We start from the raw sequence: 23,041 nt of genomic DNA on the forward strand, positions 1-23,041 counted from the left end.
ATATTTTTTTTACATCTCTGCCTCTTCATTTCCGCTGACATGTTGGTTTATAGTAGGCTATAAAAGTATTGTAACAACTAATAATAACAGCAAATAAGTTTTAACTGTAGAAGTACAATAAAACTAAAATAGTGAGGGTTACACACATAGGCCTATAGGCCTAAGTAAAATACCATCCCGATCTCACTAAATGCGTCTCTATAGCATGCAGTGTGTTTATCGTGCAATTTATACGCGAAAATTAGTTTTTACGTGCATAGGATACGCATGGGTTGGTTAGAGTAGGTTTAGTAGCATAGTGGTGTGGGGTGCGTGTGTATTATGCGGGTTAGGGTTAGGGTTAGGTTAGGGTTAGGGTTAGGGGTAGAATTAGTGAGGTGTGGGGTGAAGTGCTTATCAAATGCACGCGAAAACTGTGTATCATATGCACGTAAAAACAAATTGTCGCGTATAAATTGCACGATAAACACAATGCGTGCTATAGGGACGCATTTACGTAAGAACAGGCTGAAAATACAGGAGGTGGCTAGCCTACACACTTTTGGAAATTCAGAGAGCAGTCCTGACAGGCTCTCAGCCTTCCTTGAGGTTTGTGTTGTATTCCCGATAAAGACAGATAAATGGAAGAAAAATATAAATGAGCAACGATTTGATGACAAGCTATAAAATCGCCTATTATTTTGAGATGAGTCGGGTAACTGAAGACATGTCTCTAATTCTCTGACATGTCTCTGTCTCTAATTCTGACAGCCTGACAAGTCCTGTCAAAGTCACGTGCTAACTCCACTGCACTCAAGACTCACTTGCGATTTCGTTTAGTTTATAACATTATATAAGGTGAGTGAGACAATAAGAATCATGCAAACTTATAAAGTATTACCTTTCTATAGCATTATCGCTAGCTATTAATAGTATGACTGTGGTGGTCAACTAGCTGCCAACATAAATTAATGTTATATATAATACAACCAGAAACAACTATTCAGTCCAATGAAAGGTTATTCCCCGAAATATATGTTTCGGACTGTGCCACGGTTTGTATTAAAACCTAGGCCTATTTTCTTCAGTCCTCTAATCCCTGGTGTGTGTGAGTGTGTGTGTGTGTGTGTGTGTTTTTTTTTTTTTTCTGGATTGTGGCTGAATTATCGGTTTTATTCAACACACCAAACTCCTGATCTGTGTTATGTATGTCCACATAAGAATGTGTGTTTTCGTGTGCGTGTCTATTTTACACTCTTGATATTTTTTGTTAAGTCTTAAACAACCGGGTGTTGGTGGAGCCAGTGCTTTGGGCACGTGCTATAGGCTATATACAGCTATATCGTAGGCCTAATATATTGTAATTAATTACAAGTATTGATGGTAAATTATTAAATTAACTTAATTGGTAATTCAATAAAGGTCAATACAAATATACAGCTTTACAAAGTATATGGTAAAATAAAGTGTGGCATTTAAAAGTTGATAAGTCTTCGGAAGCTTGATAAGTCATCTTTGGGGGGGTGAGGAGGGTCTTGGGTGTTTCTTCCTGATGGCAGTATAAAACAGCCAGTCCTCTTGTCAGCAGTCCACAGAAGTTTTCTGCAAACTAAAGTCATCCTTCAACGATGAGTCTCACTGCCAAAGACAAAGCTGCCGTCATAGCCCTTTGGGCCAAGGTCTCAGGAAAAGCTGACGAGATCGGGCATGATGCTCTTAATAGGTAAGCTTTATTATGGTGTTTTGTAATATGCTAATAGCTTAATGTTTTCTCTTGGCGTGTATCTTGAATTCAATGCAATGGTTCTGCCTATAGGATGCTGGCGGTCTACCCACAGACCAAAACCTATTTCTCTCACTGGAAAGACCTGAGCCCCGGCTCTGCTCCAGTGAAGAAGCACGGCAAGACTGTGATGGGTGGCGTTGCTGAGGCTGTCAGCAAAATCGATGACCTTACTTCTGGACTTCTGAACCTCAGCGAGCTTCATGCTTTCCAGCTGAGAGTTGATCCCGCCAATTTCAAGGTATAAGCATGAAAGTTCGTCTTCATTTTGTCATACTCTAGTCGCGGTAACCTGAATTCGCTGTCTGTGTTTCCCCAGATTCTGTCCCACAACATACTCGTGGTTCTGGCCATTCTGTTCCCCACCGATTTCACTCCTGAGGCCCATGTTGCAATGGACAAGTTCCTCTCTGCTTTGTCTCTGGCTCTGGCCGAGAAGTACAGATGAGGATGAGCGCGCGTGGCTGTGTTCAAGACGGATGCCTGTAAACATTCTGTATTATGATACAATAAAGGAGTATGCAAAACCTTAACTAAATGTCTTTGCTGCATATTTTTAAGTCATTGCTGCATATTTTTAAGTCATTATCAGTATCTGCTTGTCAGTAAATTATGTTTTAGAAAATCGCTTTATTGTCATAACGAGAAGACAATTAGCGTGTTGAAATATGGCACAGTCTAATATCAGAACACAAACATTGTTTATAACTTTCTGTGTAATGCATTCTATAAGACTGCCATCATGAACATGAAAGTGATGTTGTTTTATCTCGCATGCATACTCATTATGAACAACCAACCACACAAATAAACAAGCAAAACATTTAAACAACTTTAAATTTTAAAATCTTAACATGAGACCATGCAGGCATTGCTTCATAATTTCTCGGCAGCCTTTAGCATAGTTTTTGTATTGTAAGTAACATAGCCTAATTTTGATAATTACAACATTAGGCTATTAATCTGTCCTTTTATTTAAAAATAATTTTGGTCGTTCTGAGCTCCAGTCGTTAAACTTTTATTAAAAATGAACTATAAAATCAATATCAGTGTAAAATAGTCACAGATATGGACGTCTCGTGCAGTTTATTTTAATTAGGCCTATAACTTATAACCATAATTCAAATTGTGGTCACGACCGAACGATTAGTATTTGCAACAGTATTCGAAATTTGAATATCAAATAAAATCAGCTTTTGAATATTTCAAGAACAAGGCTAAACTGGTCAACTTTAAGTACAAATGATAATACATTTTAATTTCCAGTCTTGTTTGTTTGAGATACTTCCTACAGCAACATGATCCGGCCCACATTGGTAAGCTAGGCTACTCGTGGATTCCACACAGTCCTGGGGTGCGTTTCCCGAAAGCATCGTTAGCCAACTATGGTCGCAAGTTCCGTCGTTATCAGCATAGTTCAACGATTTGGTGTTTCCCGAAACCATCGTTCCAACGAACGTTCGCAAACAGCATCGCAAACTTGTGTGGTTGGAGCGACAGCTCTCGAGCTGTGGTTAGAAGCATAGTTTCTAGTTTACATGAGATGTAGACTGAATAAATCTTTAGCCAAATAAGCAAGCTGACATTCAGTACAACCCGTGTTATTTATTTAGAATACATACAAATGTAATTTACGTCTTTTAGTTTGTCAAGATATTTAAAACACCGTTTTTGAAGACTGCGCATGTGCGAACGCGCTCTACTATGTAAGAACGAGCCAAATATTGAGTCTGGTAATAAAGCAAAATAACTGAGAAAAATTAGAAATGGTCTTCAGATGCCATGTCTGTAACTTATATGACAAAATCTAGCGTTAATTCGATCTCAAACAGATTAATTAAAATAATTTATTAGTCCACCACGTGCGAGACGTCATAAACCAGCGTGGTTGAACGATACTTTGCGACATATGGTTTCGGGAAACAGTCGTGACGAGCTAGTTGATTTCTACAACGATGCATCATACTATGGTAGTTAAGCAGTGAGCTACATAGTTGTACGGGAAACGCACCCCAGGGCCGGGTTTCCCGATAACGATGTATCTGCTCTTAAGAGCGCTCTCTACGTGCAAGGTTTCGAACGCTCGCGGCAATTCCACGCGCGTTTCCCAAAAATGCACTTAACATGAACGCGCGAGAACGCGTTCTACGTGCTACTTAAGAGCCGCTGTCCATTTGCGAAGTGCTGAAATATAACCTTATATGGATTCCTATTCTGGGGTGCGTTTCCCGAAAGCATCGTTAGCCAACTATGGTCGCAAGTTCCGCCGTTATCAGCATAGTTCAACGATTTGGTGTTTCCCGAAACCATCGTTCCAACGAACGTTCGCAAACAGCATCGCAAACTTGTGTGGTTGCAACGACAGCCCTCGAGCTGTGGCTAGAAGCATAGTTTCTAGTTTACATGAGATGTAGACTGAATAAATCCTTATCTTTAGCAAAATAAGCAAGCTGACATTCAGTACAACCCGTATTTTTTATTTAGAATACATACAAATGTAATTTAGGCCCTACGTCTTTTAGTTTGTCAAGAGATTTAAAGCACCGTTTTTGAAGACTGCGCATGTGCGAACGTGCTCAACTATGTAAGAACGAGCCAAATATTGAGTCTGGTAATAAAGCAAAGTAACTGATAAAATGTATGTAACTTATATGACGAAATCTAGCGTTAATTCGATCTCAAACAGATTAATTAAAAAAAGTTATTAGTCCACCACGTGCGAGACGTCATAAACCAACGTGGTTGAACGATACTTTACGACATTCGGTTTCGGGAAACACTCGTGACTAGCTAGTTGATTTCTCCAACGATGCATCGTACTATGGTAGTTAAGCAGTGAGCTATATAGTTGTACGGGAAACGCACCCCTGAACGTTTAACCTAATAATCGTCATTTGTTGTGGATTAGCAATCAAGACAAAGCACCTACAGGCGGAGGCACTGACAAAATGGCAAAAAAAAAAAAAAAAAATAGATACCTTTCAAAAAGATTACATTAAAGAGTGCCCTATAAAGAGTGATTAAAGAGTGAGGAAGATGAAGAGGTGGAGGAGGTGGAAGAGGAGGACGACGACTAAGATGGCATGGGACATGATGGCCAACCAAGAAATCGCCAATACATGGCTGGTTTTCGTGCACGTCATTGACAGATTTTTTTTGAATTCATCCCTATTTTGCCCAGTCTTTGAAGCTTATTTTCCACATTACTTCTTTTATATATTTTTTTGTTAATTCATTTAATTTAGGTGTGTATTTCTATCTTTTTCTTCCCTTTTTAATTATTTCATTTATAAATTCATGTAGGCTAAACAAAAAACGAGTAAAATGAAGTGTACAATAAAGTACAATCAAAACATTATTATATTACTTACGTTGCAATGTGTTAAATCTAGATAAAAGTGTAATCTTCCGGTTGTCCTGCAGGTGTCTTCTTACGATGCACTTGGGGATGTACGATTACTCCAGAGCACTCGTAGTTCTACGAAGATTTTCAAGTGCTACTTAAGCTACGATGCTTTTGGGAAACAGACCGTAATATTAAGATCAGTCGTACGATCGTTTTTACGATCAACTTAGGCTTACGATGCTTTTGGGAAACGCAGCCCAGGGGTGCGTTTCCCGAAAGCATCGTTAGCCAACTATGGTCGCAAGTTATTAGTCCACCACGTGCGAGACGTCATAAACCAGCGTGGTTGAACCTTGCGACATATGGTTTCGGGAAACAGTCGTGACGAGCTAGTTGATTTCTCCAACGATGCATCATACTATGGTAGTTAAGCAGTGAGCTATATAGTTGTACGGGAAACGCACCCCTGGGCCGACACTACACTCTTAGAAGAAAAGGTTCTATATAGAACCTTAAAAGGTTCTATAGGCGCTTCGTATTTGGAACCCCTAAAAGGTTCTACACTCTTAGAAAAAAAGGGTTCATTGGGGTTCTATATAGAACCATAGGGTTCTTTGCTCAACTCCAAAGAACCTTTTATGCTAAAAAGGTTCTATAATGACAAGAAATAACCCTTTCTTGGGTTCTGTATAGAACCTTTTAGGGGTTCCAAATACGAAGCGCCTATAGAACCTTTTAAGGTTCTATATAGAACCTTTTCTTCTAATGGTGCGTTCACACCGGACGCGAATAGCGCGTCAGGCGCGAGTGATTTCAATGTTAAGTCAATGCAAAGACGCGTTAGACGCGTTTTACGCGCGTAACGCGTCTTTGCATTGACTTAACATTGAAATCACTCGCGCCTGACGCGCTATTCGCGTCCGGTGTGAACGCACCATAACGCCGGTTTCACACCGCAAGCGTCAGCGGCGCGTGAGCTGCGCGTATTTTTTTCGGCGTCCATGTTATTCAATGAGTGCTTTCACACCGCACGCAGAAGCGGCGCGGCAGCGCGTTGCAGGAGCAGAGCAGGAACAGCAGTGCCGCGATAGTTTCGGCGCCCAGTCTATTTTTAACGCGCCGCTTACGCTGAATTAAAGTGACCATGCATTTTTCATGGCCAAAACACCCAGCAGTTTCACCCAAAAAGCACATTGATGAGATCTCTTGTGTTTTAAACAGTCAATCAAATTACCTTCATCAATTTAAAATCAAATCCAAAACAAAATTGTTGGCCAAACTACAAAAACAAGTTTAATCGATGTATACTGCCAGTTTACAGATTAATTTAATATATTTATGTATATACACACACACACACACACACATACATTCATTATATATATATATATATATATTGCCATAAGGATGTCATGCTGACAATCAAATAAAAGCACATGCGTGGTCGAGTGCACCTGGAAATATAACTATGGACGACACTCGTCTCATTGTGGAGGTTGAGAAACGTTCAATTATTTATGATCCAAGAAACATACTTTATAAAGACTCACAGGCAAAGTAAAAGGCATGGGAGGAAGTTGCAGTGGCTCTTGGTGCAGATGGTAAGTTTTTAAATTTTTTTTTTGACAAGTTTAAATGAAGAAAACCTTTCTCCAAGAAACAACAAATTTATTAAATTACCCATTATAGAGTAGGTTACTCTGTCTGTAGCTACACACGCCGCGGTTCAGTTTCGCGTGTCAAACGCTGCCAGTGTGGAAGCAAAACGCGCGTGTCCTGCTTCCGCTCACTGTACGCACTGCTTATGCGCTGCTGACGCTCTTCTAGCGCATGCAGTGTGAAACCGGCGTAAGAGTGTACTGTCTGGGTGACTTTAAATGGAGTAAATTGACTACATTTAATTGATAAACAATTTCTCGGTACTTTTTACACCATTTGTACAAGACATATGGACTTCCATTTTAAAAAGAGGATGAAGGCTGAAAACTATAATTCGTGTCGCGTGCATTTGATACGCACTTCATTGCGTGTAATAGACACGCACCCCACACCATTAATTCTACCCAAACGTATAATGGTGCGTTCACACCGGACGCGAATAGCGCGTCAGGCGCGAGTCATTTCAATGTTAAGTCAATGCAAAGACGCGTTACGCGCGTAAAACGCGTGTAACGCGTCTTTGCATTGACTTAACATTGAAATCACTCGCGCCTGACGCGCTATTCGCGTCCGGTGTGTGGGTGCAGTAATAGCCTACACACGCACCCCACACCACTACTAAACCTACCCTAACACCCATGCGTATCCTATGCACGTAAAAACTCATTTTCGCGTATAAATTACACGATAAACACACTGCGTGCTATAGAGACGCATTAGTTGTTCTAAAAGACGGCGGCGTCCAATTATAGACAGGCCTATACTGTCTATAGAAAAAAAACGAACCGGATTGGTGCTTGCAACACGGAGCTGTTACCGCTAATGCCCAGAGCTCCCACTCAGCTAAACAGCAGTTATGGGGGCATATTGTGAGGCTAGTGAGGACTAGCCTCACACTCTTCAGTCAACAATACCTTTTTCTGGCTACAACGGGAGTTCCCACGGGACTTCAGCGCGAGACTATAGCTAACGTTAGCCGTCTAAAACACTATGTATTTAGGTGAATTTAAACAATGGATAAGTTGCTAAACGCATCTTGTTGTCATGTAGGACCCCGTTCATGTTGGACAGACATTTTAATTGCATTTTGTGTCTGTTAAGAGGCACAAAAACTTATGAATATGCCCCCATAACTGCTGTTTAGCTAGGGGGGAGCTCTGGGCATTAGCGGTATTTAACAAATGAGGCGTTTCTCGCTCGGAGAGAACATTTAAAGTTATTTTTCAACGTGCGGTGCAATATGTAAATCTTAATATTAGTAATGGGGTTAACCCTTCGTAAGTGTTCATTTGATGCATTCTATTCTTTAATTTCCATTAAAATACATTCAAATGTCTATTATTATTATTATTATTATTATTAGGCCTTTGGGTTATGAATCAGCACTTTTACCATCATAACCCTCATTAAAATAACGGACTTTTCCTGAAATCAAATTATTATTATAATTCTTATTATTCTATTTGATCAAAATAACATCATCAGGTAACTCTGCAACAACGAGCAAAGTTAGTTTAAAACATAGACGAAGCGTAGACGATTAAAACATTAAATATTATCATGATTTTTCAATGAATATTGAAAAGCTGATATTTGTCTTTGTGTTAATATTTGTATCTATTTCTAATGAGCTCCTTGGACTATAAAAGGCTAAATGAACTGTAAAACTCTCAAACTCTACTACCTCTCTGAAAATATATTTCAACACAGGGTATAAAGATAAATTGCATTGTCTTTTGTCTGTTTAATTAGAACTTGAAATAGGACTAATCTGCATTTATTAAGGTTATTTAAACAGTTTCATTATGAGAGGTGTTCGTATTAGGTTATGCACGAACTTGCTGCCTCTGTTATGGTGCGTTCACACCGGACGCGAATAGCGCGTCAGGCGCGAGTGATTTCAATGTTAAGTCAATGCAAAGACGCGTTACGCGCGTAAAATGCGTGTAACGCGTCTTTGCATTGACTTAACATTGAAATCACTCGCGCCTGACGCGCTATTCGCGTCCGGTGTGAACGCACCATTAGAAACTGTTTTTTTTTACCAAGGTTTGTTTTATTTTCAAATCAAAGGTTGTCTGCAGCAGATGCAATCCCAAAAGACACAAAGACTGAATTCATGCGAATATAAAAAAACACACATTTGCACTGAATATTGAAATATTTATTTGCTTCAACTCAGAAGAACATATTCTAAACATCAGATGATCCTCTGTGCACAAGCAGGTTTAGTATCTAGTGATACTGTCTTCCAAGAGCGGAGACCACGACGGCGATGAATTTCTGAAAAGCGGCCTGGACTGCAGGTGTGAATCCAGCACCCATTTGTGCAGCAACAACGATGGTTAAGCAGTCAGCCAAAAGCTGTGGGAGGACAGAGATCATTGATATATACACAGACGAGATGAGTGAATATTGAAGTCAGAACAAGATCTATAGCTTATTAATGAACGTTATTTGAGCGTCAACTTACCCTGAAGTTGTCAGGATCTACGTGGAGCTTCTCGGAGTGCAGCACACTTAGTTCAGCATAGGTGCCTTTGATGTCGTCCATGTTCTTCACAGCCCTGTCCAGGCCACCGAGCACAGTTTTACCGTGAGCAGCAACCATGGGGTTTCCCATGATGGCAGCGGCGTTGTAGAGGTTTCCAAAATTGCCGAAGTACCGCTGGGTCCAGGGATACACGATAAGACATCTAAGAAACACAATGAGAAGAAATCATGTAATCAGAGCACAGTTTCGAAATGAGTCGCCTGCCTTAAAGTTAAAGTATTGCTAAGACTCAATACCTTGCCAGGGCTTGGGGACCAACGACGTCGGAGTTCATCTTGGAGAAGACGTCCTTGATGGTCGCCCTCTCAAATTCTGTCCACTCAACCATGTTTCCGACTTTAGATGTTCAGACTAAACGCCTTTAACAGAAGCTGAAGAATCCTGTGAAGAGAGAGTTTCAGAGATGTACTTTTAAATGCGTTTCGTCACCACACCCCTTGGCAGGCGATTGGGTGATAAGTTTGTGGGTTGGTTCAACCTCGTCCATCCAAGAGATGCATATCATAGTCTACTTTCTTTTCTAATATCTACGAAGACTAGACAATATTTTTCCGAGAAAAAAATAGAAACAACAATAGGCCGTATGAGACTACTGCATCATGTGTATAGCCTAACATATTTTAATTTGTCAATGTTTTTTTTTAAAGAACGATTAGGCCTATTGTAATCGGATGTCATAGATTGCATATGATCGAAATTAATAATAGCCTACATATGAATGAATATTTTTGTACATTGGAGAATTCTGAACAGAATTTAGTATCTGTGAAGAGGGGTTACCAATTCTCTCATGTTTTCCGCTAGGATATTTATTAGAAAAAAAGTTGCAAGCTACAGAATATTTACGAAGTCGAATAGCATTATAGTGACTTATGTATTTGATCATCCAAAAATCCATAATGCAATTAAAATATACTAAATTTCCTTCATTTATATTGAAAATTATTTGCAAATTTCGTTAAAAAAAAGTTTCCAGTAGGCTATACTAAATCTGAACATAGGCAACTTTTCCAATAGCTAACCTATCATATTCTCATAACATCGCTGTAACTTTATATTGTACAAGCCTATAATAGAAATGTCTTGCATTGGAGAAGTCTTTTAGCGACCTCTGCTGTTCACGTCTATTCCTTTTGTTAATATAAAAAATATAAATCCCCGTAACCAGCAGGCGGCGCCAATCTCTCTCTCAATATACAATCCCCTGAGCAGGAATAATTTGGAGACACTCGCAGCTTACATCCAGACAGTGCACGTGCGGACAGTTATGTGCCTATTAGTGTGGTCCTTTTTTTCAATTCGAGAGCTTTACAATTCAATACTTACTAGTAACTATTACAATTAGAGACCTCTCAAATTAAAATTTTAGTAACAATCAGAAAAAGCCGTTTAGTCCATGTACCTTTTTTTATTCGGCAAAACTTGATCCGCCTGATCCGGAGGCAGCCATGTTTCTTGCTATGTCGCTCCATAGCTCTTTTTTGTTGCTGTTGCACAAGTTATTCCGAAGGCTGGAAAACAGTGTCACCTTGTGCAAGCTCACCTCGTCCAGCAAAACTTCAAGTTCCTCTGACGAGAAGCTTGGTGCCCTTTTTTTACGTTGCTTCCCCACCATATTCTGTATCTAACTCTCTCGCTCTGTTCATTGTAGATAGGTTGAAAACATTAACCAATGGCAATCAATACCGCATTAAACAGAAGTAACTGCAGCTGCCAATCAATTCTGATTGTAAAGTACCTTACCATTAATATAAAAGTGATTGTAAAGATTACATGATTTTTAGAAGTCGTTAAACCCATGTCAAGAAGCGGCACAAGTGACACAACGGGATAAGGAGGGTGGATGATTAGCGAGGGATACCCGGTTTGTCTACCCGTCACAACATATCGTGTGAACATATATTACTGACAATTTGATAATTTAATTATTAGTCTATATTTTACTGATAACTTAAATTATGTTAAAATAAATGTTACTGGAATAATTTGAGGAATGTTTCATTTGCATAGAACGTGTTGTATTTCTTAACGCCGTAATGCACCTTCGCGTGAAGTGGAAAATCGATTTCTGAGTAATCGATTCCAACTAAGTCAGCACCTTAACTTGGGACAGCGCCTTTGTAACGTCGAACGTAAGAGGCAGCGTGTTAAGAAGCTTCCTAATGAAAACTTCGGGGAACACACTTAGGAACATAAACTACTTTGGTAAGACATCTTTCGAGTCTTCTTAGCGCGCTAAGCGTTATCGGGGAACCGGGCCATGTTCTCTTCGACCGACAGCTGAATGCAATGCTCAGGGCTGCGTTTCCCAAAAGCATCGTAAGCCTAAGTTGATCGTAAAAACGATCGTACGACTGATCTTAATATTATGGTCTGCTTCCCAAAAGCATCGTAGCTTAAGTAGCACTTGAAAATCTTCGTAGAACTGCGAGTGCTCTGGAGTAATCGTACATCCCCAAATGCATCGTAAGAAGACAGATTTATGAGGACACATGCAGGACAACCGGCAGATTACACTTTTATCTAGATTTAACACACTGCAACGTGAGTAATATAATAATGTTTTGATTGTACTTTATTGTACTCGTTTTTTGTTTACATGAATTTATAAATGAAATAATTAAAAAGGTAAGACAAATATAGAAATACACATCTAAATTAAATGAATGAAAAAAAAAAAGAAGTAATGTGGGAAATATGCTTCAAAGACTGCTCAAAATAGGGATGAATTAAAAAAAATCTGTCAATGACTTGCTGACGTGCACGAGAACCAGCTATGTATTGAGCATTTCTTGGTTGGCCTTGTGGTCCCATGCAATCTTCGTCCTCCACATCCTCCTCCTCCTCCTCCTCCTCCTCCTCCTCCACCTCTTCCTCTTCCACATCTTCCTCCCTGTTAAGTAAGGGCACTCTCATCTGGACTGCAATGTTGTGCAGCATAGCTGTTACTACTGCACAGCACTTTTGTTCAGCAAACAAAAGACCACCGCCGGACTGGTGAATTGCCCGAAAGCGCATCTTCCACCTCCCTATTGTGCGTTCCACAATACTACGTGCAATTGAGGGCCTTGCAAAACTCATCTCCTCTAGTGCAAGTTTGTGCAAGGCCATTTGGCCTTCTTGAGCTCAATGAGCTGCTGTTGGAAGTGGTTGTCTCTCTCATTGGCTTCTTTCAAGACATCTAGCTTCTCTCTCTCTCCAGCTGCACTAGGTCCTGACTACAGATACAGACATTCTCAAACTGCTGAGGTGTTGTGGCTGCAGTCTGGACCTCTGAAGATGGAGGATGAGGCCTGGGAGGGTTGTTTGGAGGACTAGGAGATGGTAGGTGCTCGGGGATGGCAGATGAAACTGATGGTTCCTCTGTGCATGATGGACCTGACTCAGGTTCAGGCTCAGGCTCAGGTTGAGATATCGCTACTCCTCCATGGATGTCAATACCACCACTAATGCCATCTGAAGCACTTGTGCCAAGTATTGACAATGCCTTTTCTTCCTCGGCTGTGAGAAGGGGGGACTCATTGGTCCCACCACCTGTTTTTTTTTGCAGTCCTCTGCAGTGCCCTCTTCCTTTTTGCCAGGCTTGTAAAATCCTGCCACTTCTTGCGGACCTCCTTCCCTGACCTTTGACACCCCTGGCTGCAGTTAGTTTGTTTTTCTTTATTAGTATGTAATATTAGTTCCTTTAAATCTGGTAAAAATCACATCTTTGTTTTGCTCTATCTCCTCTAAGAGGACATTAATTTCATCCTTTTGAAAGGTATATATATATTATTATTATTTTTCAGCCATTTTGTCAGTGTCTCCGCCTGTATGTAGATGCTATATATAGACTTGATTGGCTTGATTGTTAACCCAAAACAGATGACAATTATTAGGTTAAATGTTCACAATACGATTCCATATAAGGTTATATTTCAGCACTTCGCGAATGGACAGCGACTCTTAAGTAGCACGTAGAGCGCGTTCTCGCGCGTTCATGTTAAGTGCATTTTTGGGAAACGCGCGTGGAATTGCTGCGAGCGTTCGTAACCTTGCACGTAGAAAGCGATCTTGCGATACATCGACCATGTATTGGCCATTTCTTGGTTGGCCATCATGTGGTCCCATGCCATCTTCGTCGTCGTCCTCCTCTTCCACCTCCTCCACCTCTTCATCTTCCTCCCTGTTAAGTAAGGGCACTCTTTAATTTCATCTTTTTGAAAGGTATCTTTTTTTGTTTTTGTTTTTGTTCAGCCATTTTGTCAGTGCCTCCGCCTGTAGGTGCTTTATATAGACTTGTCTTGATTGCTAATCCACAACAGATGACGATTAAACTTTCAGAATAGGAATCCATATAAGGTTATATTTCAGCAGGCACGTGCAGAGGGGGGGGGGGCTTTGGGTGCTCGAGCCCCTGCCCTTTTTCAAAATTAATCCAAAGTGCCCTTCTCAAACAAATATCGTTGATAATATTGTGGTCAATAAAACAAAATGCATTTGCTTATAATTTACATGACAATGTGTACAAGACTAAAGTAGCCTAAATTCACGTTTATTTTTACATTTCTGTCAGTCTGAGGTGTCGTTGCTATAACGCGTTGCTATGGGTTGCGTCACTTGCGTCAAGTTGTGCGTGTCTTGCTCGGTCTTGACCTATGGTCTTGACTGACGGTCTCCATTTTCGAGGGTCTAAAACTCCGGAGTAGTGTGTGGGCGGCAGGCATAACCGTAGCAAAAGTTATGCGTTTTAAAATGAAAATGTACTAGTGTACACATAGGTATCACACACAGTCTGCTTGGGAACCGATGCTCTCGAGCGTCTTTCATGAGTATGGCTCGACGGCAGAAAAAAAAAAAAAAAAAAAACTTTTTTTTAATTAATTTTTTTATAATAAAAGGTTGCGTGTCGATTCAATTAAAAATCCACATAACACATATTTTAAAATATTACTTAATTCGCTGAAGCCTGTTTGTCATGCATAATACACCGACCAATCGTCATCTGGCACAATAAGTTCAAATATCATTGGACGGTCATTTATAAATAAATCATTTGAAAATTACATGGACAGACGAATTTACCTTGAAGTGATCTGAATCTCCGTCGTTGGATGTTAATTGACTACAAACCAGCACCAAACGTAGCATTAATGGTAAGTATAGTATTCAAGTCACTTGTATTTAGTCTATATTGATACACCGTTTGCCATTATGAAACTCATAGAGTAGGCCTGGATCACTATATGATTCATAGTTTGTTAAATGAAGCCCAGGCCTACTGCAGGCCTATTATGTGAAGTGTAGGCTGCCTGACAACAACACGCGAAATGGTGACTTTATTATTTTAACATTTTTGCACACACACATTACTATATATTTTTTAAGAAGTCCCTTATGTGCTTTAAGCCTGCATTTATTTGATAAAAAAATACAGAAAAAAAACTACAATACTACTAAAATAATGGTTTTCTATTTTAATATACTTGAAAAATATAATTTCTGTGATGCAAAGCACACACACACACACACACACACACACACACACACACACACACACACACACACACACACACACACACACACACACACATATATATATATATATATATATATATATATATATATATATATATGCCCCTTTTTATATTTGAGCCCCTGCCCCTGAGGAACTCTCTGCACGTCCCTGTATTTCAGCACTTCGCAAATGGACAGCGACTCTTAAGTAGCACGTAGAACGCGAACTCGTGCGTTCATGTTAAGTGCATTTTTGGGAAACGCCGTGGAATTGCCGCGAGCGTTCGTAACCTTGCACGTAGAGAGCGCTCTTATAGAGCTATAAGATACATCGTTATCGGGAAACCCGGCCCTGCTCAGTGCTCATCACTGCAACCTTTCATGTGATGGAATAGATTTAAATAGGCTATAATAACCAATACTTTTCACGATTTGTTCATCTCGATTGATAGTGAAAACGTAGTAAACGTTTTCGAGAGAGTTCCACATGTAATGTTAGCTATACGCAAACATGTCCGCCAATCACAACAGTGGGCGTTTACACTGAAGTCTCACACAGACACGCCCCTTAAGACAGAGCGTTCAAATCAGAGGCTAAAATCAGACTAGGAATGCCTTTTATTTCTACTTTATGACCGTTTTTGATGTAAAGATCATACTAACGTTATAAGGGCACCCCAGGCAACATTATAAAACAATAAAAGTTCATGACCCCTTTAAGCTACAATTACATTTTGACAAAACTCAAGGAAAATACAAATCCCCCCAAATCAAGTAGCCTATATCATTTATTAATTGAAGTACTATTCTGATTCGCACATGTTTCTCCTCTTTATTAGAATATCTCTGTAAATTCAACATCCCAGTATTCTGGATTCTCGCTCAGTTGAGAATTTCATTATCTCATCAGTTGAATGAACTTATCCCAACCGCGTTTTTGTAACCGATATGTGAAGGTAATGTTACCCTGCTTTCTGGAATACCCCAAGATTTAAGTAATTTTTAAATAGAAAAAAATATTTAATCATCGATTGATTGATGGATATCATCAATGGATATAATAACTGTAGGCCTATAAAGTGTTGCTTTTACCCTGCCCAAAGGGCTTGGGAACACATGATCGAATACAGGTTAATGGATAAAAAACAAGACTTGACTCATTCAGTTCTGTGCCTTTTATTGAGAAATGTTATTCAGACATCATGCATTAGTTGGTTAGGGGTGTCGCACAGTCTTGCCCATTGATGCCCACTGGAAGTTTAGCGGTACTTCTCAGCAAGAGCCAGGGCCAAGTTCTGAAAGAACTTGTCAACTGACACGTGAACATCTGGGGTGAAGTCTCCGGGGAAGAGCATGCCGATGACCACTATGAGGTTGTGTGCAAGGATCTAGAAAAGGTATGAAGAGAAACACATTACCATGATGACTAGGCTATTTACTACCAAGTTAACGTTGAGTTGACTTGTAGTGCCATTGGTTTGGTGTACCTTGAAGTTGGTCGGGTCGATACGCAGCTTGAAAGCATGAAGTTCGCTCAGGGCGGCCAGACCTCCCACAAGGTCGTCTATTTTTGTAACGGCCTCGCCAACTGCACCCATGATAACCTTGCCGTGCTTCTTCACTGGAGCAGAGCCGGGGCTCAAGTCAGCCCAGTGAGCGAAGTAGGTCTTGGTCTGAGGGTAGACCACCAGCATTCTGAAGGAGAAAATAATAACAATCATTCATTTGGGTCTTCTAAACATTAGGCTATACTTCAATGTACTAGAAGAAATTAAAACATGATATTTTCATGTTGTTTAGCAAAGTTATTCGTTTCTATATAACTCCGTGAATAATCTTAATTTAAATAGAAAGACAATAGGTCAGTATTACCTGCCGAGGGCTTCAGCGCCGATCTCATCGGCCTTAGGGCTGATCTTACTCCAGATGGCCTTCACGGTAGCCTTGTCCTTATCAGAGAGACTCATCTTTTCTTTTCTCAAGTTAGATCGTCTTCAGAAAAAAACGGTGCTGGCGAAAACAGGGTTTTGTCCCACTTTTTATATAAAACTAAAGACGGGCACACCCATGCAATCGATCCAAACCACACCTCTTCAACGCTTTTCTGCTGATCTCTAACCTGTGGTGTCCAATCAAAAACGTGCCAATTTTGTGCTTCTTGTTTAATGAAGATAACGATTTTCTTTCTACATTAGGCTATTGATGCGCTTAAAGTATATTATATACGCATTTTTACAACGATGTGTGTAAAATATAAATGACAATCCAATGACAAAAATTGAATTATTTTTTCATTATTTTTTCAATTGATCATAAATAAATAATATTTATTTTCATGTTTAAACATATGAATCGTAATTAACAGGTTGTTTAAACGAACTGAACCCAAAATACTTTTTCTAAACGTTGAGAAATGGATTTCTAATCAAATTCATTCTAGATCATGAATTTCATTTCAAAATCATCATCAACTAAATGCTTGCAAAATAGCTACATTAATCTTTTCATACATTGTAATCAAAATACCAATTTGGAAAAGTGCTGTGCGTTTACTACATTAAACAAACAACAACTTTTTTTAAGATTTACGCTTTTCAATTGTATAGTAAAATTGTATAATTTAATTAAATAATCCTCACATATTATTAATATTGTGGATTAAGAATGTTAAATGAGAAAACTAGAACTAGCGCTTAACAAACATTTTGTATAAACCTTAATGGAACAGGGAGATACGCTGTTGACAATTGTTTTATGAATTTATGAATACGAATCACATTCACTAAATGGTCCATTCCCTTATTCCATTAAGATTTATACAAAATGTTTTTATAAAGCTCGATTTTAATTTAAAATTTAATTTAAAATTATTAATCCATTATATGAATAATAGCCTGTTTAAGTGCATGTTATTCGATTCAATTTGATGTAATTTTACTATATTGTAATTCAAATTGAAATTCGTAAATCTTAAAATAGGCCTATATTATTATTTTTTAAGTGTAGGTATTTCACCAAAACCGACTAGGCTACATGTTTGGCACGACCAAAATACGTTATGCATATTTGATTAAAAAAAAGAAGCTTGTTCATGTTTACTTACTAACTTTTTGGACGGGGTCCGATCAGTGAGGTCCAGACACGTATGCGTCACCTGCTGAGAGAAATTATCCAATGAGACTTTGCATATTTTAATGGGCGGAGACATCAGACATCAATAAATTGCACTTCGGTTTCTGAATTTCTACTAGTGATTCCTATTGGACTTAAGCAAGCACCTAAGGACATCCTAAAGCGTAAACATGGTTGAGTGGACAGACGCTGAGCGAACTGCCATCATTGGCCTGTGGGGAAAACTCAATATCGATGAAATCGGACCTCAGGCCTTGTCCAGGTAAAATAACAACATTTAAAAAACGGATTCAATCAGGACTCCCTCTGTTAGATGATGTCAGCTACGCAGTTTATTTAATGCTTCTGTTCTTTTAAGGTGTCTGATCGTGTATCCCTGGACTCAGAGATATTTCTCGACCTTTGGCAACCTGTCAAGCCCCGCTGCAATCATGGGTAACGCCAAGGTGGCAGCTCACGGGAGGACTGTGATGGGAGGTTTGGAGAGAGCCATCAAGAACATGGACAACATCAAGGCCACCTATGCAGCGCTCAGTGTGATGCACTCTGAGAAACTGCATGTGGATCCAGACAACTTCAAGGTAGGTTTGCGCACGGCATCCAATACAAAACTGTTGTGCTCATATTATGTTGAACAGGCATATTCATCACCGAAAAAACAGGACCTTAATAGATCTCTTGCTCTACAGCTTCTCGCTGATTGTATCACCGTGTGCGCTGCCATGAAGTTCGGCCAGGCTGGTTTCAATGCTGACATCCAGGAGGCTTGGCAGAAGTTTCTGAGCGTGGTCGTGTCCGCTCTGGGCAGACAGTACCACTAGAGTCTCATCACCAATGAACACAGCTGTATTGCAGAAGATCGCACCCCGCGGAGCTGTTCACAAAGATCTAACTCTTCTACAATAAGATCAATAAAATAATGCTAAAAGCACTTTACTGTTGTTTGCTCCCATTTATTCCACAAAACACACTGACCATAGTCTATAAACTCTTCGAAATAAAATCAAATTCTTGATGGCAAATTAAGAAAAGAATCCTGTTCTTCAACAACATTATATTGGGGTTTTAACCATTTCTTAGTAAGTTTTTCGACAAGACCTAATGAGTCAGAAACTTCTTACAAATAAGCCTTTCAAAGACAGTTGTGATAGATTTGCAGACTGTGGGTGTTAACCGCTTGAATTCGTTGATAAAAGAAATTAAATTTATCGCAGCCTCCATAAGCTGACTCTCTTATCTATTTTTTATTAATGTAATTATTTATTAGTCAGTTAGTTTCTCTGTTCGCAAATTTGTTTGAATTTTATTTTATTAATAAGAGACAACAGCGAATTTCCTGCAATATTTGAACCATATTTTTGCAGGGAACGTGAGGAAGAGGGCCTTCTCGTTATAATGAAAGAGTAAAAACTTAATTACAAGTTCCAGCAGGCCAAGTTCTATTATGAGCTATTTTATCATAAGATTTAAAAAATGATAATTAGGCTACAATATGCCAAATAAAAAAGGTATAGCAGAACCTATAAGTTTAACTTTGCACCTCTTCTTCGAGTTAACTCGTTTAAAGGGATAGTTCACCCAAAAATGAAAATTCTGTCATCATTTACTCACCCTCAAGTTGTTTCAAAACTGTATGAGTTTCTTTCTTCTGTTGAACACAAAAGAAGATATTTTGAAGAATGTTGGTGACCAGACAGTTGCTGGACCCCATTGACTTCCATGGTATCTTTTTTTCCTACTATGGAAGTCAATGGGGTCCAGCAACTGCTGGTCACTAACATTCTTCAAAATATCTTCTTTTGTGTTCAACAGAAGAAAGAAACTCGTGCAGGTTTGAAACAACTTGACAATGTGCAATGTGGTACAATGTGTTTGGGTATCATTAGCCGTTAACATTGTTCATTCATTGTTAAATAACCACAATACACATAGCTATGTTTGATTTGAAATCTGTATTAAAGATTGTGTTATTACATAAATAACTTGGGCTACCTATAGTTGATTTCTTCATGCGTCGTTGTATGGTAGTTAAGCAGCGAGTTATGTCGATGTTCGGGAGCATCCCATGTTGGTTGTGTGAAGTGGAAACAAACCAATAGAAGCTATGTTCCCACAAAAAAACTTTTTATATTATTTTCTCTTCAACATTTATTTTTTCATTGTTTTTGTTTTTTTGCTGTGGGATTTGCACTGTCTGCACAATAAATTCACCTCAACTGGGATTTCCTGTCGCCTTGCGAGGGCGATCGCTGTTATGTAAGTTAATAGCCTGTAAGATATAAAAGCTATAAAATCGCATTACTTATTTTAGTAGGCCCTATACCGATAACAAACTATGACATATATCGACTGTAATCTTTTTTCTTTTCTTTTTTTTGCAAATGCACAAAATGCACTTGTTTTTTTTTAATATTGCTTATACTCTTTTGGAAGGTCTTTTCATATGGAAGCTTGTTTACGCAACAGAACAAAACATTTTTGAAAAAAAAATTGCTACTTTTTATCTCAGAATTGCAAGTTTACAACTCGCAATTCTGACTTTATTTCTTTCAGAATTGCGTGTTATAAAGTCAGAATTGCGTGTTATAAAGTCAGAATTGCGTGTTATTAAGTCAGAATTCTGACTTTTTTTTCTCGCAATTGCGACTTTATATCTCGCAATTCTGACATCTTTTCTCAGAATTGTGAGATATAAACTCGCAATTGCGAGTTATAGCCTAAAATCCAATTAAGGAAAAAAAAAATACGGACCTTTTTTCTTTTTCTTTTTACCTCAGAATAGTTTATATCTCACCATTCTGACTTTATTAAACGCAATTGCGTCTTTATATCATGCAATTCTGACTTTATATCTCACAATTGCGTATTATAAAGTCAGAATTGCGAGTATTGGAAGCTTGTTTCCGCCACATAATGAACAATAAAAAAGGTAATTGGGACTTTTTATCTCACAATTCTGACTTTATAACACGCAATTGAGAATTTATTTCACGCAATTCTGAATTTATATCTCGCAATTGTGAAATAAAAAGTCGAATTTAAAAAAAAAAAAAAATTATTCTGTGGCGGAAACAAGCTTCCATAGACAGTATTCAGGAAACCGTGATAAATATACATATATAAAAATATAAATTCTCATGAATACTCTTCACACTTGACTCAATTTTGTCCCCAGCATGGTTATTAGCCTATAAAAACAATTATAGTTCAAAGCCTGTCTGAAAGGGATATTATTGTTGAAGATTTTGAAGACAAGTGAATAATTCAGTTCCTTACATGAAGCCTAATATGGAGGACTTGGAACACAGTAGGCCTACATGACTCGTATTGACATATGATGATGCTTTCATTCTGATGCTAAGCTTTGGAACTTGAAAGCCCCTGCCACATCCACATTCTTCAGAACAACTTATATGGGATGCACTGAAGTGAAAAGTCGTGCCGGTTTAGAATGACATAGCCTATTTATGTTTTGATAAACTATTCGTAAAATAAAAGCTGCCTTACACTAAAATACATTTCATTGGCTGTTTAAATAAAAAGAAAGTTGCATGATTTGTTATTTACATAGTTTTTTTTAATCACTGAGGAAAAATGTCATGATGAAATGATATGTTACCTACTAGATATTTTTGAGTAAAAAGTATTTCCCCCCTTAATTTAAATGTACATGTAAATAATAAAGTAGCCTATTATTTAGTGAAGTAGGCCTACTATTATTTCGCACATGTTTTCCTGATTATAAGAATGTCTCTGTAATTCCAATCTCGCTCAGTTGAGAATGTCAACCATGAACATTATCTAATCGAGTTGATTGAACTTATTCCAGCCGCGTTTCTAGCCGATAAAGGTTACCCCGCTTTATCCCCAGATAGGTCATTTTATATATACATATATATTATATATATTAAAATCATGATAGATTGATTTCTTTATTTATTTATTTATTTATTTATTTATTTATTTATTTGTTTATTTATTGATTGATTGATTGATTGATTGATTTATTGATAGATAGCCTATATTGAGTAGGCCTGTAGCCCTTGGGAACACATGATCGAATACAGGTTAATAAAAACAAGACTTGACTTATTCAGTTCTGTGCCTTTTATTGAGAAATGTTATTCAGACATCATGCATGAGTTGGTTAGGGGTGTCGCACAGTCTTGCCCATGGATGCCCACTGGAAGTTTAGCGGTACTTCTCAGCAAGAGCCAGGGCCAAGTTCTGAAAAAACTTGTCAACTGACACGTGAACATCTGGGGTGAAGTCTCCGGGGAAGAGCATGCCGATGACCACTATGAGGTTGTGTGCAAGGATCTAGAAAAGGTATGAAGAGAAACACATTACCATGATGACTAGGCTATTTACTACCAAGTTAACGTTGAGTTGACTTGTAGTGCCATTGGTTTGGTGTACCTTGAAGTTGGTCGGGTCGATACGCAGCTTGAAAGCATGAAGTTCGCTCAGGGCGGCCAGACCTCCCACAAGGTCGTCTATTTTTGTAACGGCCTCGCCAACTGCACCCATGATAACCTTGCCGTGCTTCTTCACTGGAGCAGAGCCGGGGCTCAAGTCAGCCCAGTGAGCGAAGTAGGTCTTGGTCTGAGGGTAGACGGTCAGCATTCTGAAGAAGAAAATAATAACAATCATTTGGGTAATCTCAACATTAGGCTATACTTCAATGTTGTAGAAGAAATAAAACATGATATTTTCATGTTGTTTAGCAAAGTTATTCGTTTCTATATAACTCCGTGAATATTCTTAACTTAAATAGAAAGACAATAGGTCAGTATTACCTGCCGAGGGCTTCAGCGCCGATCTCATCTGCCTTAGGGCTGATCTTACTCCAGATGGCCTTCACGGTAGCCTTGTCCTTATCAGAGAGACTCATCTTTTCTTTTCTCAAGTTAGATCGTCTTCAGAAAAAAACGGTGCTGGCGAAAACAGGATTTTGTCCCACTTTTTATATAAAACTAAAGACCGGCACACCCATGCAATCGATCCAAACCACACCTCTTCAACGCTTTTCTGCTGATCTCTAACCTGTGGTGTCCAATCAAAACGTGCCAATTTTGTGCTTCTTGTTTAA

The 23,041-nt window shown here is 38.8% G+C and overlaps 5 protein-coding genes across 5 annotated transcripts; 2 read left to right on the top strand and 3 right to left on the bottom strand.

Annotated features, from left to right (window-relative positions):
- Positions 1-1,583: 1,583 nt before the first annotated feature.
- On the top strand, positions 1,584-2,210 carry hbae1.1 (hemoglobin, alpha embryonic 1.1; the record flags this gene model as incomplete). The annotated part of the gene is made up of 3 exons (XM_079610792.1): positions 1,584-1,702; positions 1,796-2,003; positions 2,082-2,210. Exons 1-3 carry the CDS (start codon positions 1,608-1,610, stop codon positions 2,208-2,210), a joined length of 432 nt encoding a protein of 143 aa, XP_079466918.1. The 5' UTR covers positions 1,584-1,607.
- Positions 2,211-8,916: 6,706 nt separating this feature from the next.
- On the bottom strand, positions 8,917-9,702 carry LOC306997413 (hemoglobin subunit beta-like). The gene is made up of 3 exons (XM_079610712.1): positions 9,558-9,702; positions 9,241-9,463; positions 8,917-9,131 (listed from the first exon to the last, which is right to left on the bottom strand). Exons 1-3 carry the CDS (start codon positions 9,647-9,649, stop codon positions 9,003-9,005), a joined length of 444 nt encoding a protein of 147 aa, XP_079466838.1. The 5' UTR covers positions 9,650-9,702; the 3' UTR covers positions 8,917-9,002.
- A 6,272-nt stretch (positions 9,703-15,974) lies between these two features.
- LOC306997438 (hemoglobin subunit alpha-like) lies at positions 15,975-17,944 on the bottom strand. Its single transcript, XM_079610743.1, has 3 exons — positions 16,690-17,944; positions 16,305-16,512; positions 15,975-16,205 (listed from the first exon to the last, which is right to left on the bottom strand). The coding sequence occupies exons 1-3, from the start codon at positions 16,782-16,784 to the stop codon at positions 16,077-16,079; spliced, it is 432 nt and encodes a 143-aa protein (XP_079466869.1). The 5' UTR covers positions 16,785-17,944; the 3' UTR covers positions 15,975-16,076.
- Positions 17,945-18,008: 64 nt separating this feature from the next.
- LOC306997380 (hemoglobin subunit beta-2) lies at positions 18,009-18,880 on the top strand. The gene is made up of 3 exons (XM_079610685.1): positions 18,009-18,211; positions 18,308-18,530; positions 18,639-18,880. The coding sequence occupies exons 1-3, from the start codon at positions 18,120-18,122 to the stop codon at positions 18,768-18,770; spliced, it is 447 nt and encodes a 148-aa protein (XP_079466811.1). The 5' UTR covers positions 18,009-18,119; the 3' UTR covers positions 18,771-18,880.
- A 3,158-nt stretch (positions 18,881-22,038) lies between these two features.
- LOC306997448 (hemoglobin subunit alpha) lies at positions 22,039-22,999 on the bottom strand. Its single transcript, XM_079610753.1, has 3 exons — positions 22,749-22,999; positions 22,369-22,576; positions 22,039-22,269 (listed from the first exon to the last, which is right to left on the bottom strand). The coding sequence occupies exons 1-3, from the start codon at positions 22,841-22,843 to the stop codon at positions 22,141-22,143; spliced, it is 432 nt and encodes a 143-aa protein (XP_079466879.1). The 5' UTR covers positions 22,844-22,999; the 3' UTR covers positions 22,039-22,140.
- Between the last annotated feature and the right edge of the window lie 42 nt (positions 23,000-23,041).

Source organism: Phoxinus phoxinus, assembly GCF_949152265.1.
Source record: "Phoxinus phoxinus genome assembly, chromosome: 1".
Taxonomy (NCBI): Eukaryota; Metazoa; Chordata; class Actinopteri; order Cypriniformes; family Leuciscidae; genus Phoxinus; species Phoxinus phoxinus.

Bases quoted from the DNA above. Each gene is read 5' to 3' on its own strand.
- LOC306997413 (XM_079610712.1), bottom strand. From the start codon at position 9,649: ATGGTTGAGTGGACAGAATTTGAGAGGGCGACCATCAAGGACGTCTTC. The intron at 9,464-9,557 runs GTATTGAGTCTT...TGTGTTTCTTAG, and splicing joins GGTCCCCAAGCCCTGGCAAG to ATGTCTTATCGTGTATCCCT. The intron at 9,132-9,240 runs GTAAGTTGACGC...GTCCTCCCACAG, and splicing joins TAGATCCTGACAACTTCAGG to CTTTTGGCTGACTGCTTAAC.
- LOC306997438 (XM_079610743.1), bottom strand. From the start codon at position 16,784: ATGAGTCTCTCTGATAAGGACAAGGCTACCGTGAAGGCCATCTGGAGT. The intron at 16,513-16,689 runs GTAATACTGACC...TTTCTCCTTCAG, and splicing joins GGCGCTGAAGCCCTCGGCAG to AATGCTGGTGGTCTACCCTC. The intron at 16,206-16,304 runs GTACACCAAACC...TACCTTTTCTAG, and splicing joins TCGACCCGACCAACTTCAAG to ATCCTTGCACACAACCTCAT.
- LOC306997380 (XM_079610685.1), top strand. From the start codon at position 18,120: ATGGTTGAGTGGACAGACGCTGAGCGAACTGCCATCATTGGCCTGTGG. The intron at 18,212-18,307 runs GTAAAATAACAA...TGTTCTTTTAAG, and splicing joins GGACCTCAGGCCTTGTCCAG to GTGTCTGATCGTGTATCCCT. The intron at 18,531-18,638 runs GTAGGTTTGCGC...CTTGCTCTACAG, and splicing joins TGGATCCAGACAACTTCAAG to CTTCTCGCTGATTGTATCAC.
- LOC306997448 (XM_079610753.1), bottom strand. From the start codon at position 22,843: ATGAGTCTCTCTGATAAGGACAAGGCTACCGTGAAGGCCATCTGGAGT. The intron at 22,577-22,748 runs GTAATACTGACC...TTTCTTCTTCAG, and splicing joins GGCGCTGAAGCCCTCGGCAG to AATGCTGACCGTCTACCCTC. The intron at 22,270-22,368 runs GTACACCAAACC...TACCTTTTCTAG, and splicing joins TCGACCCGACCAACTTCAAG to ATCCTTGCACACAACCTCAT.